Source organism: Nerophis ophidion, linkage group LG06, assembly GCF_033978795.1.
Source record: "Nerophis ophidion isolate RoL-2023_Sa linkage group LG06, RoL_Noph_v1.0, whole genome shotgun sequence".
Classification (NCBI taxonomy): domain Eukaryota; kingdom Metazoa; phylum Chordata; class Actinopteri; order Syngnathiformes; family Syngnathidae; genus Nerophis; species Nerophis ophidion.
The window spans coordinates 6,062,588-6,075,381 of NC_084616.1; the positions used below are offsets into that span (position 1 = coordinate 6,062,588).

General features: G+C 43.0%; 1 protein-coding gene across 2 annotated transcripts in view; it reads right to left on the reverse strand.

Annotated features, from left to right (window-relative positions):
- Positions 1–1,658: 1,658 nt before the first annotated feature.
- cdh26.1 (cadherin 26, tandem duplicate 1) overlaps positions 1,659–12,794 on the reverse strand; it is a 31,894-nt gene continuing 20,758 nt past the window's right edge. Inside the window, exons 14-19 of one of the 2 annotated variants that reach the window (XM_061902500.1) lie at positions 9,275–9,399; positions 9,089–9,169; positions 4,991–5,053; positions 4,821–4,880; positions 2,205–2,252; positions 1,659–2,137 (exon numbers count right to left, since the gene is read on the reverse strand). In XM_061902500.1, the coding sequence (XP_061758484.1) occupies positions 1,910–2,137; positions 2,205–2,252; positions 4,821–4,880; positions 4,991–5,053; positions 9,089–9,169; positions 9,275–9,399 (605 nt within the window). In that variant the 3' untranslated portion in view covers positions 1,659–1,909. The remainder of the gene's footprint in view (positions 2,138–2,204; positions 2,253–4,820; positions 4,881–4,990; positions 5,054–9,088; positions 9,170–9,274; positions 9,400–12,794) is intronic. The other variant, XM_061902501.1, reaches the window with a different exon arrangement.

A 12,794-nucleotide genomic window follows, 5' to 3' on the forward strand; every position in this document is an offset into this window, starting at 1 on the left:
CAACCGATACAGGCGAGCGGTCCATCCTGGGTCCCGACGAGCGGTCCATCCTGGGTCTCGACTCTGGACAGCCAGTACTTCATCCATGGTCATCGGACCGGACCCCCTCCACAAGGGAGGGGGGGACATAGGAGAAAGAAAAGAAGCGGCAGATCAACTGGTCTAAAAAGGAGGTCTATTTAAAGGCTAGAGTATACAGATGAATTTTAAGGTGAGACTTAAATGCTTCTAATTTGGTTGTATGTGTCTGACGCAGCATGCGCACCTTTCGGGGTCTTCCGTGTTTGGTGGGGGCGTCGCCCTGGCGGGCTGTAGACGGACCGTGCACACCCTTACCCTCCTCCTAAACCTAACTCCAACCCCAACTCTAACCCTAACCCTCTTTTCTTTATACCTAAAACCTACCCGTCTCTCTTTCTCTTTAAATCTAACCCCAACCCCAATCCCAACCCCTAAACCCTAACCATTTTTCAGACACGTTTACATGTGGATTGGTGAGAAAACCGCATGCAGCGAAAGGGAGTGACACATAAATCATTCCGACAGGTAGCTTTTACAAGGCTGTGACCATAAACAGAGAGATGTTGATGTTGCTTTGAGCGTTCACGATTTGGGTCAGCTGCACTGAATTGATGTCCTTATTAAAAAAAAAAAATTATGCCTTTCTCATGTGGGTGTGTCTTCGTTTATGATGGAACCTTTCAGGGCCTCACACTTTGCTGCGTGCCCGTGTCAATGGGAATTAGCACAAATCGAAGCAACGGCCATGTACTGCTCGCCTGTGTATCGGCTGGGGACATCTCTGCGCTGCTGATCCGCCTCCGCTTGGGATGGTTTCCTGCTGGCTCCGCTGTGAACAGGACTATCGGTGATGTGTTGGATCCGCTTTGGACTGGACTCTCGCGACTGTGTTGGATCCATTATGGATTGAACTTTCACAGTATCATGTTAGACCCGCTCGACATCCATTGCTTTCCTCCTCTCCAAGGTTCTCATAGTCATCATTGTCACCGACGTCCCACTGGGTGTGAGTTTTCCTTGCCCTTATGTGGGCCTACCGAGGATGTCGTAGTGGTTTGTGCAGCCCTTTGAGACACTAGTGATTTAGGGCTATATAAGTAAACATTGATTGATTGATTGATTGAATGATAAAGTAACTTATGTTTCATTATTGCAAACAAACCAAGAAAAAAATTGCTGTGGCGGATTCTATTAGATACTAAACTAGACAGTGACAACAATCACCATCAAACATCCTTTTCTCCCAATTTATTAAAAGGCCTCTGTATTTAGTCATCGCAGGCAGCATGAAGCAGGGCTTTTATTGTGAAGATAGGAAATGTGCAGTCGGCCTTTAGAGTTTTGACGGAAGGTACGGCGCGAGAGTCTGTTGAAATAAAAAGTGTTTCTCGCCTTCCTCTCGGTCATATTTTCATAATAATGATCTTGCAGCAGCCAGCGTCATCTCACAAGACCCTCGGGTACCGTGAATGTCATTTAAGTGACGTCTTGGTGAAGATTGATGATCGCTAATTTTTAGGTCTATTTTTTTTTAAAAGCCTGGCTGGAGATCGACTGACACACCCGCCGCGGTCGACTGGTAGCTCGCGATCGACGTAATGGGCACCCCTGGTGCACAAATGACGGTGCAATTGAACATAAAAATTGTGTATAAAATCTAAAAAAAAAAAACTGCCATCAAAAGAAAAAAATTTTTTTGTTCATTTCAAAGCAAAATTCAAACCCAACATCTCTAGTGAGATACTCGTACATGACGGCAATTTGCAGTGTTTTCATGGCACACTATCAGAATGTCACTGTGGAAAAATAAGTGCAAAATAAATGAATTCTGTAAATGACTTTTTGATGTAAGACTGGTCTTTCCTTGAGAGTGGCTCCAAACAAATAATTAGCCAATCTTGTCCGGTGAAAGTTGCGTGCCTTTTACTCCTAGCATCTGGTTGCAGATGGAACCCAAGTGCCCAAATTGTGGTCCCAAATCATTCAGGAAGTGAAAATCCTCTTCCGAATTGCTGAAGGACAGCTCATCCAGTGACTGGCATGCACTGCCCTCTCCTTCATAAGCATAGTCATGTGCTTGGTACTCCGGGTGGTTTCTGTCCATCATGTAGATTCTCTGTGGGGTGAATGGGTTACGTTGCTGAACAGACTGTAGCATGATGCAACTTAAACGATCCTCTTACCCTCTCCAGCCAATCTGAAATATTATTGTTGGACCTCAAGGAGCCTCCCTGCACAGAGGATTGGATTGTCATTGGAAACAAGTGCAATCCAAAAGGTAAATATTTTTGAAATATCACACATTTTGAACTAATGATAGGATTATACTATGTTATCTTGTTTCTTCTCTATGTTACCAACCACGATAAACAAGACAGATGTATTAAAGTCACATTTCTTTTGTACATTGCAACAGTATAGTATTCATATTTGGTATTATATTGTGTATAGAGCTGGGCAACGATTAAAAATCTTAATCGAAGTTAATCGCACTATTTCTCCGATTAATCGCGATTAACTGCATTGTATACGCAAAGCCCAATAATGAATTCAAAAGTAGTGTGTAGTGCACCTTTATTGGAATATTCTCCCACATGAAACAAAAGCGCCAAAACATTTGTTGTGCAAACACAATTTAAATAAGTCCTTGTTAAACAGTAGCAGTTAAATAGCATATTTGATGAAAATCAACTGCAAAAATGTAAATACAAACATTTAAGCTTATTGCCACTGCCAGGGTATTTAAGTTATCCTGTTTGTTATGGAAAATAAATATCATCTACATACAAATCTCTGAGCCACAATCATAACATCTGAACAGGCAATTTCTGAGGTAACAGCAGAAACATTTTTTTTTTTATCAGGGTCTTATGTTTAAAAAACTTATATTATAGGTAGTGGGCTGTTTTAGGGAATTTTTGATCAAATGATCCGTAGTAGCAACATTAATAATGTTGTGTTTATTCTGCGTAGTGCACTTAAAATAATTATGACCATATCTAGGAATTGATATAATGGGAATTTTCCGATTGTTTGCTTGGTGCTTTGATAAACTGAAGGCATCATATACATGGTACTATATTGTGATGTTATGAGCCAGGGAAAAAAAGAACTACCCTACCCAGCATGCAACAGGAGTGACGAGCATGCGCGGTAGCCCGGTATAGGTTGTGTCGCCATGACGGCATCTTGTATGTTGTGATATGCACGCTCTGAAAGCAAACGTTAAGAACTCAGCCAACACTCCTGGTCTGCATTATTCATAAATAGACAGACAACACATATACTCCGCTGCTTCACAGGCCGCTGGATGTAGCCGGCAAAGTATTCCCATGCTAGCTAGCCGGTCTAGCAAGCACGCGTCATTCAGTCCAAAACGGCCCGATCTATCCACATCCAGAATTGTCTGGCGGTCGTAAGTGATCCCGGAGTGACCACGCTGTAAGCCAGCCAGGAAATTTGCAGAATTGTCCGGTATTTTTGCCAAATGTTGCATCTTTACCAAGAGCCCCCCGACGCCATCTTGTTAAGAAAAGGCGTTAACAAAATAAAAGCATGTAAACAACATACGCAAATGTGCGATAAAATAATTGTCGGCGTTAATAGATCGATGAGTTAATTCATAATTAACCAGACATGTTGAAAAACTTATTGGGGTGTTACCATTAAGTGGTCAACTGTACAGAATATGTACTGTACTGTGCAATCTACTAATAAAAGTTTCCATCAATCAATCAATCAAAAGTGTAAATGAAAAAAGACACTTTTTATTTCAACCGTACTTCCCGTCAAAAGCCTAAAGACTGATCGCACAGTTCCTGTCTTCACAATAAAAGCGCCGCTCCATAGCGCCTGCGCTAACAAAATAAGAGTCTCCGAAAGCCAGCGCAAACAAGCTAGCAAGCTACGGAGTTTGCCGCCAATGTATTTTTTAGTAAAGTGTATAAAAAGGAACATGGAAGCTGGACAAATAAGATGCCAAAAACCAACGACTTTCATGTGGTATTAGACAGGAAGGAGGAACTTTTTTTCTCCTCCATTTGAAAACCGGGACGTTATCAGCACTATACTGTCTGATTCCAAGCAATGCAAGTCATCAGAGTCAGGTAACTTATATAACTTATATAATTGTCTTCATTAAAGATAGGAATTTATACGTTAAACATGCATGTATATTCATTAAAATACCTTCAACATGTGAACAAAAACTGCAAAATAAATAAATATAAATTATATGCTGTATATATAAAGGTATATATATATATATATGATATGTGTGTATGTATATATGAGGTAGATCACCTCGACTTGGTCATTTATTAAGTAATTGATAAACGTTGAAAAACTTATTGGGGTGTTACCATTTAGTGGTCAATTGTACGGAATATGTACTGTACTATCTACTAATACAAGTGTCAATCAATCAATGAATGCCTACTGAGGCTATGGTGCTGTTAAGTTATTGTGGCTCAATTTGCCTTCATTTTTTTTTATTTTAATGTATTATTATTTAATATATAATATTGTTTTAGTTTCTTAAGAGATATTCCTGGCTCTGAATTTGCTCATTGCTATTTTTATGTTTTTGTGCATTACTTGTTGCCGTAATCAGGTTACTCATCAGTTACTCAGTACTTGAGTAGTTTTTTCACAACATACTTTTTACTTTTACTCAAGTAAATATTTGGGTGACTACTCCTTACTTTTACTCGAGTAATACATTTCTAAAGTAACAGTACTCTTACTTGAGTACAATTTCGGGCTACTCTACCCACCCCTGCATGGCTCTAATTACTCACCACCGTGTGCCCCTGATGCCCTTTGAACATTCCTCTGTGATATTGCTGGCCCAATGAAGTCTTTTGGAGACAAACATGAATCCAGGTTTCAAAGTGGGATAGCAATGCATATATTGAGGTAAATTCCTGAAACTCTATCAGATGAAGACAAAAATAGTCTTGTTACTCACCTGAGTGAGCCCAGCATTGTGAGTATCAAGGTATCCTGTCATTATTGGAGCTGGTTGAGTTATCTGAGAACAAAAGCAAAACATTTCTAGTCAAACCACTGATAAATGTGTTCGGGCTCACACAGACATGTAGCTTTTATATTGCAAATACCCAGGGTTCGGTCCTTGGCCCTGCACTCTTCAGCATCTACATGCTGCCGCTAGGTGACATCATACGCAAATACGGTGTTAGCTTTCGCCCAACTCTACATGCCCCTAAAGCTGACCAACACGCCGGATTGTAGTCAGCTGGAGGCGTGTCTTAATGAAATTAAACAATGGATGTCCGCTAACTTTTTGCAACTTAACGCCCAAAAAACGGAAATGCTGATTATCGGTCCTGCTAGACACCGACCTCTATTTAATAATACAACTCTAACATTTGACAACCAAACAATCAAACAAGGCGACACGGTAAAGAATCTGGGTATTATCTTCCACCCAACTCTCTCCTTTGAGTCACACATTAAAAGCGTTACTAAAACGGCCTTCTTTCATCTCCGTAATATCGCTAAAATTCGCTCCATTCTGTCCACTAAAGACGCTGAGATCATTATCCATGCGTTTGTTACGTCTCGTCTCGATTACTGTAACGTATTATTTTCGGGTCTCCCCATGTCTAGCATTAAAAGATTACAGTTGGTACAAAATGCGGCTGCTAGACTTTTGACAAGAACAAGAAAGTTTAATCATATTACGCCGGTACTGTATATACCTTTATATACATATATACATACATATATACCTATACTGTATATACCTTTATATACATATATACATACATATATACCTATACTGTATATACCTTTATATACATATATACATACATATATACCTATACTGTATATACCTTTATATACATATATACATACATATATTCCTATACTGTATATACCTTTATATACATATATACATACATATATACCTATACTGGCTCACCAGCACTGGCTTCCTGTGCACTTAAGATGTGACTTTAAGGTTTTACTACTTACGTATAAAATACTACACGGCCTAGCTCCATCCTATCTTGCCGATTGTATTGTACCATATGTCCCGGCAAGAAATCTGCGTTCAAAGGACTCCGGCTTATTAGTGATTCCCAAAGCCCAAAAAAAGTCTGCGGGCTATAGAGCTTTTTCATTTCGGGCTCCAGTACTCTGGAATGCCCTCCCGGTAACAATTCGAGATGCCACCTCAGTAGAAGCATTTAAGTCTCACCTTAAAACTCATCTTTATACTCTAGCCTTTAAATAGACTCCCTTTTTAGACCAGTTGATCTGCCGTTTCTTTTCTTTTCCTCCTATGTCCCACGATCCGGTGGCCATGTACTGCTTGCCTGTGTATCGGCTGGGGACATCCCTGCGCTGCTGATCCGCCTCCGCTTGGGATGGTTTCCTGCTGGCTCCGCTGTGAACGGGACTCTCGCTGCTGTGTTGGATCCGCTTTGGACTGGACTCTCGCGACTGTGTTGGATCCATTATGGATTGAACTTTCACAGTATCATGTTAGACCCGCTCGACATCCATTGCTTTCGTCCTCTCCAAGGTTCTCATAGTCATCATTGTCACCGACGTCCCACTGGGTGTGAGTTTTCCTTGCCCTTATGTGGGCCTACCGAGGATGTCGTAGTGGTTTGTGCAGCCTTTTGAGACACTAGTGATTTAGGGCTATATAAGTAAACATTGATTGATTGATGATTGAAATACTTGAGAGTGCGTTGAAAGACATGTCAGAAAAGTTTCATGATTGCAATTGATCACATTCTTGGATGTGAGCGGTATTATCCGCTGCGAGTATTTCCACAAAACTGGACATTTAGCATGTCTATCAATCAATCAATCAATGTTTACTTATATAGCCCTAAATCACTAGTGTCTCAAAGGGCTGCACAAACCACTACGACATCCTCGGTAGGCCCACATAAGGGCAAGGAAAACTCACACCCAGTGGGACGTCGGTGACAATGATGACTATGAGAACCTTGGAGAGGAGGAAAGCAATGGATGTCGAGCGGGTCTAACATGATACTGTGAGAGTTCAATCCATAATGGATCCGACACAGTTGCGAGAGTCCAGTCCAAAGCGGATCCAACACAGCAGCGAGAGTCCCGTTCAGAGCGGAGCCAGCAGGAAAACATCCCAAGCGGAGGCGGGATGTCCCCAGCCGATACACGGGCGAGCAGTACATGGCCACCGGATCGGACCGGACCCCCTCCACAAGGGAGAGTGGGACATAGGAGAAAAAGAAAAGAAACGGCAGATCAACTGGTCTAAAAAGGGAGTCTATTTAAAGGCTAGAGTATACAAATGAGTTTTAAGGTGAGACTTAAATGCTTCTACTGAGGTGGCATCTCGAACTTTTACCGGGAGGCCATTCCAGAGTACTGGAGCCCGAACGGAAAACGCTCTATAGCCCGCAGACTTTTTTTGGGCTTTGGGAATCACTAATAAGCCAGAGTCCTTTGAACGCAGATTTCTTGCCGGGACATATGGTACAATACAATCGGCAAGTGTCGAGACAGCGCATGATCAGTTGTTGGAATGGCCCCAGGATGCAGAGACTGCAGGCAACATGCAGGTAAAAGCTGATTTGTTGATAGAAATCATGGGAGCACCATCCTGATCTAGGCTGATGGACAGAAGGCAGACGTGCTTCTTCTGCTTATCCGAGGTCGGGTCGCGGGGGCAGCGGCCTAAGCAGGGAAGCCCAGACTTCCCTCTCCCCAGCCACTTCGTCTAGCTCTTCCCGGGGGATCCCGAGGCGTTCCCAGGCCAGCCGGGAGACATAGTCTTCCCAACGTGTCCTGGGTCTTCCCCGTGGCCTCCTACCGGTTGGACGTGCCCTAAACACCTCCCTCGGGAGGCGTTCGGGTGGCATCCTGACCAGATGCCCGAACCACCTCATCTGGCTCCTCTCCATGTGGAGGAGCAGCGGCTTTACTTTGAGTTCCTCCCGGATGGCAGAGCTTCTCACCCTATCTCTAAGGGAGAGGAAACTAATTTGGGCCGCTTGTACCCGTGATCTTATCCATTCGGTCATGACCCAAAGCTCATGACCATAGGTGAGGATGGGAACGTAGATCGACCGGTAAATTGAGAGCTTTGCCTTCCGGCTCAGCTCCTTCTTCCCCACAACGGATCGGTACAACGTCCGCATTACTGAAGACGCCGCACCGATCCGCCTGTCGATCTCCCGATGCACTCTTCCCTCACTCGTGAACAAGACTCCCGGAACAAGACTCCCGGATGACAGAGCTTCTCACCCTATCTCTCAGGGAGAGACCCGCCACACGGCGGAGGAAACTCATTTCGGCCGCTTGTACCCGTGATCTTATCCTTTCGGTCATGACCCAAAGCTCATGACCATAGGTGGGGATGGGAACGTAGATCGACCGGTAAATTGAGAGCTTTGCCTTCCGGCTCAGCTCCTTCTTCCCCACAACAGATCGGTACAACGTCTGCATTACTGAAGACGCCGCACCGATCCGCCTGTCGATCTCACGATCCACTCTTCCCCCACTCCTGAACAAGACTCCTAGGTACTTGAACTCCTCCACTTGGGGCAGGGTCTCCTCCCCAACCCGGAGATGGCACTCCACCCTTTTCCGGGCGAGAACCATGGACTCGGATTTGGAGGTGCTGATTCTCATTCCGGCCGCTTCACACTCGGCTGCGAACCGATCCAGTGAGAGCTGAAGATCCAGGCCAGATGAAGCCAACAGGACCACATCATCTGCAAAAAGCAGAGACCTAATCCCGCGGCCACCAAACCGGAACCCCTCAACGCCTTGACTGCGCCTAGAAATTCTGTCCATAAAAGTTATGAACAGAATGGGTGACAAAGGGCAGCCTTGGCGGAGTCCAACCCTCACTGGAAACGTGACCGACTTACTGCCAGCAATGCGGACCAAGCTCAGGCACTGATCGTACAGGGATCGGACTGCCATAATAAGACAGTCCGATACCCCATACTCTCTGAGCACTCCCCTTATAGTGCAAACTCTTAATTAAACAGAAACCTCCAGTTGCCAAAAGGTCTTGGACCATAACAAGTAATACCTGAAGAGTGCCCGGGTGTTGTCCATTTGTAAAAGTCATTGCGGCATCCTTTGCACGTGTCAGCATCAAGGATAGCTCAGTCTAGCACGGGCACATAGGAAAATAACTCAACTTGCAGACAACACAACACAATAGCTGCTTTATATACTATTTTCATTCCTTGTCCTTTGTGTAAACACAACACACCTTGCATTCAGAACCGCCTCCTTCTTGGTTGTACTTGATTAAGGTCTGGTGGCCCTCATCTGCTTGGACCTCGGACCCGTGCTTGAACTTGTTTCGACACTCACACGTCAGGAGGAGTAACAGTCCTGCAAACGCATAAAACGCTTTGTATGCAAAGGACCGGCGAATAATACCCAAGATTCCCAACCGGATACGAGCGTCCAATGGCTTGCAGACGAGACTGTGGGCTGTGCTGTCGTCAAGGAGGACTTAACTGTTGCATTGTTTTGTATTGCATTGCAAGAATTTATTTCGGACATGTGCAGGAACAAAAAAAGAAGGGGAAAAAACAAAAAGAAAATAGTAATGTAAAGAAAAGTAACGCTAATATAGGAATTTGTGTTTTCAAATATGTTTAGTTACAAGGATGTTTGGCTGTTTTCCTCTTTCTTGTACTTTCTAAACACTTTGAGTTTGAACTGTTTCTTAAAGTGGATCGTTTTAGTACATTATCGACCCCATTCCATAATTCACTGAAAACACATACTTTTGACAAGAACAAGAAAGTTTGATCACATTACGCCTATACTGTATATACCTTTATATACATATATACATACATATATACCTATACTATATATAACTTTATATACATATATACATACATGTATACCTATACTGTATATACCTTTATATACATATATACATACATATATACCTATACTGGCTCACCAGCACTGGCTTCCTGTGCACTTAAGATGTGACTTTAAGGTTTTACTACTTACGTATAAAATACTACACGGTCTAGCTCCATCTTATCTTGCCGATTGTATTGTACCATATGTCCCGGCAAGAAATCTGCGTTCAAAGGACTCCGGCTTATTAGTGATTCCCAAAGCCCAAAAAAAGTCTGCGGGCTATAGAGCATTTTCCGTTCGGGCTCCAGTACTCTGGAATGCCCTCCCGGTAACAGTTCGAGATGCCACCTCAGTAGAAGCATTTAAGTCTCACCTTAAAACTCATTTGTATACTCTAGCCTTTAAATAGACTCCCTTTTTAGACCAGTTGATCTGCCGTTTCTTTTCTTTTTCTTCTATGTACCACTCTCCCGTGTGGACGGGGTCCGGTCCGATCCGGTGGCCATGTACTGCTCGCCTGTGTATCGGCTGGGGACATCTCTGCGCTGCTGGTCCGCCTCCGCTTGGGATGGTTTCCTGCTGGCTCCGCTGTGAACGGGACTCTCGCTGCTGTGTCTTGGATCCTCTTTGGACTGGACTCTCGCGACTGTGTTGTATCCATTGTGGATTGAACTTTCACAGTATCATGTTAGACCCGCTCGACATCCATTGCTTTCCTCCTCTCCAAGGTTCTCATAGTCATCATTGTCACCGACGTCCCACTGGGTGTGAGTTTTCCTTGCCCTTATGTGAGCCTACCGAGGATGTCGTGGTGGTCTGTGCAGCCCTTTGAGACACTAGTGGTTTAGGGCTATATAAGTAAACATTGATTGATTGATTGATTGATATATACTAAAGGTCTTAAGTGTTGTACATGTGTACAAATGTTCAAAGTACATTTTTCTCCAAAGTTATGCGTTGTCTCTTTTGTTGAGGGTGATTGTTGTATATTCTTGTCTGGCAGGTTATAGTTTGCTTTGTACATCATTTTAGCTGTTTGCCAATGCACCAAAATGTTGAATTTCAATATTTTTGGTTCAGTAAAGTGTATGTTTTCTATATATCCCAAATGATGTACAAAACCCAACTGTTTGTAAATGGTTAATACGAAGAGAATACAATGATTTTCAACTTCTATTCAATTGAATAGACTGCAAAGACAAGTAATTTCATGTTTGAACTGAAAAAAAATGTGTTTAAATTTGCAACTAATCGTGAACTTAGAATTTAATGGCAGCAACACATTGCAAAACATTTGGCCTTCTTATCACTGTGTTACATGGCCTTTCCTTTAAACAACACTCAGTAAAAGTTTGAGAAGTTAAATTCTTTTCCATTCTTGCTTGATGTACATCAGGGGTGCCCACACTTTTTCTGCAGGCGAGCTACTTTTCAATGGACCAACTCGAGGGGGATCTACCTCATTTATATATATCATTTATATTTATTTATTTATGAAAGAGACATTTTTGTAAACAAGTTAAATGTGTTTAAGCATGTGTAACACATATAGATGTCTTTCTTTCACCAAGACAAGAATATAAGTTGCTGTATTACCTGATTCTGATGACTTGCATTGATTGGAATCAGACAGTAATGATGATTACCGCCCACATTTTCAAATGGAGGAGAAAAAAAGTGGTCCTTTTCTGTACAATACCACATGAAAGTGGTTGGTTTTTGGCATCTAATTCATCCAGCTTCCATACACTTTACAAGAAAAACATTGGCGGCAAATTCCGTAGCTTGCTTGATTGACATTCACGGCACCCGAGGGTCTTGTGAGATGACGCTGGCTGCTGCCAGTTCATTATTATGAAAAAATGACAGAGAGGAAGGCGAGAAACACTTTTTTATTCCAACAGACTTTCGCGCCGTCCCTTCCGTCAAAACTCTAAAGGCCGACTGCACGTTTCCTATCTTCACAATAAAAGCCCCGCTTCATGCTGCCTGCGCTAACAAGATAAGAGGTTTGTGCACGCCAGTTTTCCGAGACTCTGTATGTAGTTAGCGTAGGCAGCATGAAGCAGGGCTTTTATTGTGAAGACAGGAAATGTGCAGTCGGCCTTTAGAGTTTTGACGGAAGGTACGGCATGAGAGTGTTGAAATAAAAAGTGTTTCTCGCCTTCCTCTCGGTCATATTTTCATAATAATGATCTTGCAGCAGCCAGCGTCATCTCACAAGACCCTCGGGTGCCGTGAATGTCAATCAAGCAAGCTACGGAATTTGCCGCCAATGTTTTTCTTGTAAAGTGTATGGAAGCTGGATGAATTAGATGCCAAAAACCAACCACTTTCATGTGGTATTGTACAGAAAAGGACCACTTTTTTTCTCCTCCATTTGAAAATGTGGGCGGTAATCATCATTACTGTCTGATTCCAATCAATGCAAGTCATCAGAATCAGGTAATACAGCAACTTATATTCTTGTCTTGGTGAAAGAAAGACATCTATATGTGTTACTGGTCGATCTCGGAGGGTGTGTCAGTCGAACTGAACTCTCGCGGCTGTGTTGGAGCCACTATGGATTGAACTTTCACAGTATCATGTTAGACCCGCTCGACATCCATTGCTTTCGGTCCCCTAGAGGGGGGGGGTTGCCCACATCTGAGGTCCTCTCCAAGGTTTCTCATAGTCAGCATTGTCACTGGCGTCCCACTGGATGTGAATTCTCCCTGCCCACTGGGTGTGAGTTTTCCTTGCCCTTTTGTGGGTTCTTCCGAGGATGTTGTAGTCGTAATGATTTGTGCAGTCCTTTGAGACATTTGTGATTTGGGGCTATATAAATAAACATTGATTGATTGATTGATTGATCTCAAGCCAGGCATGAAAAAATAGACATAAACACGAGCAATCATCAATCA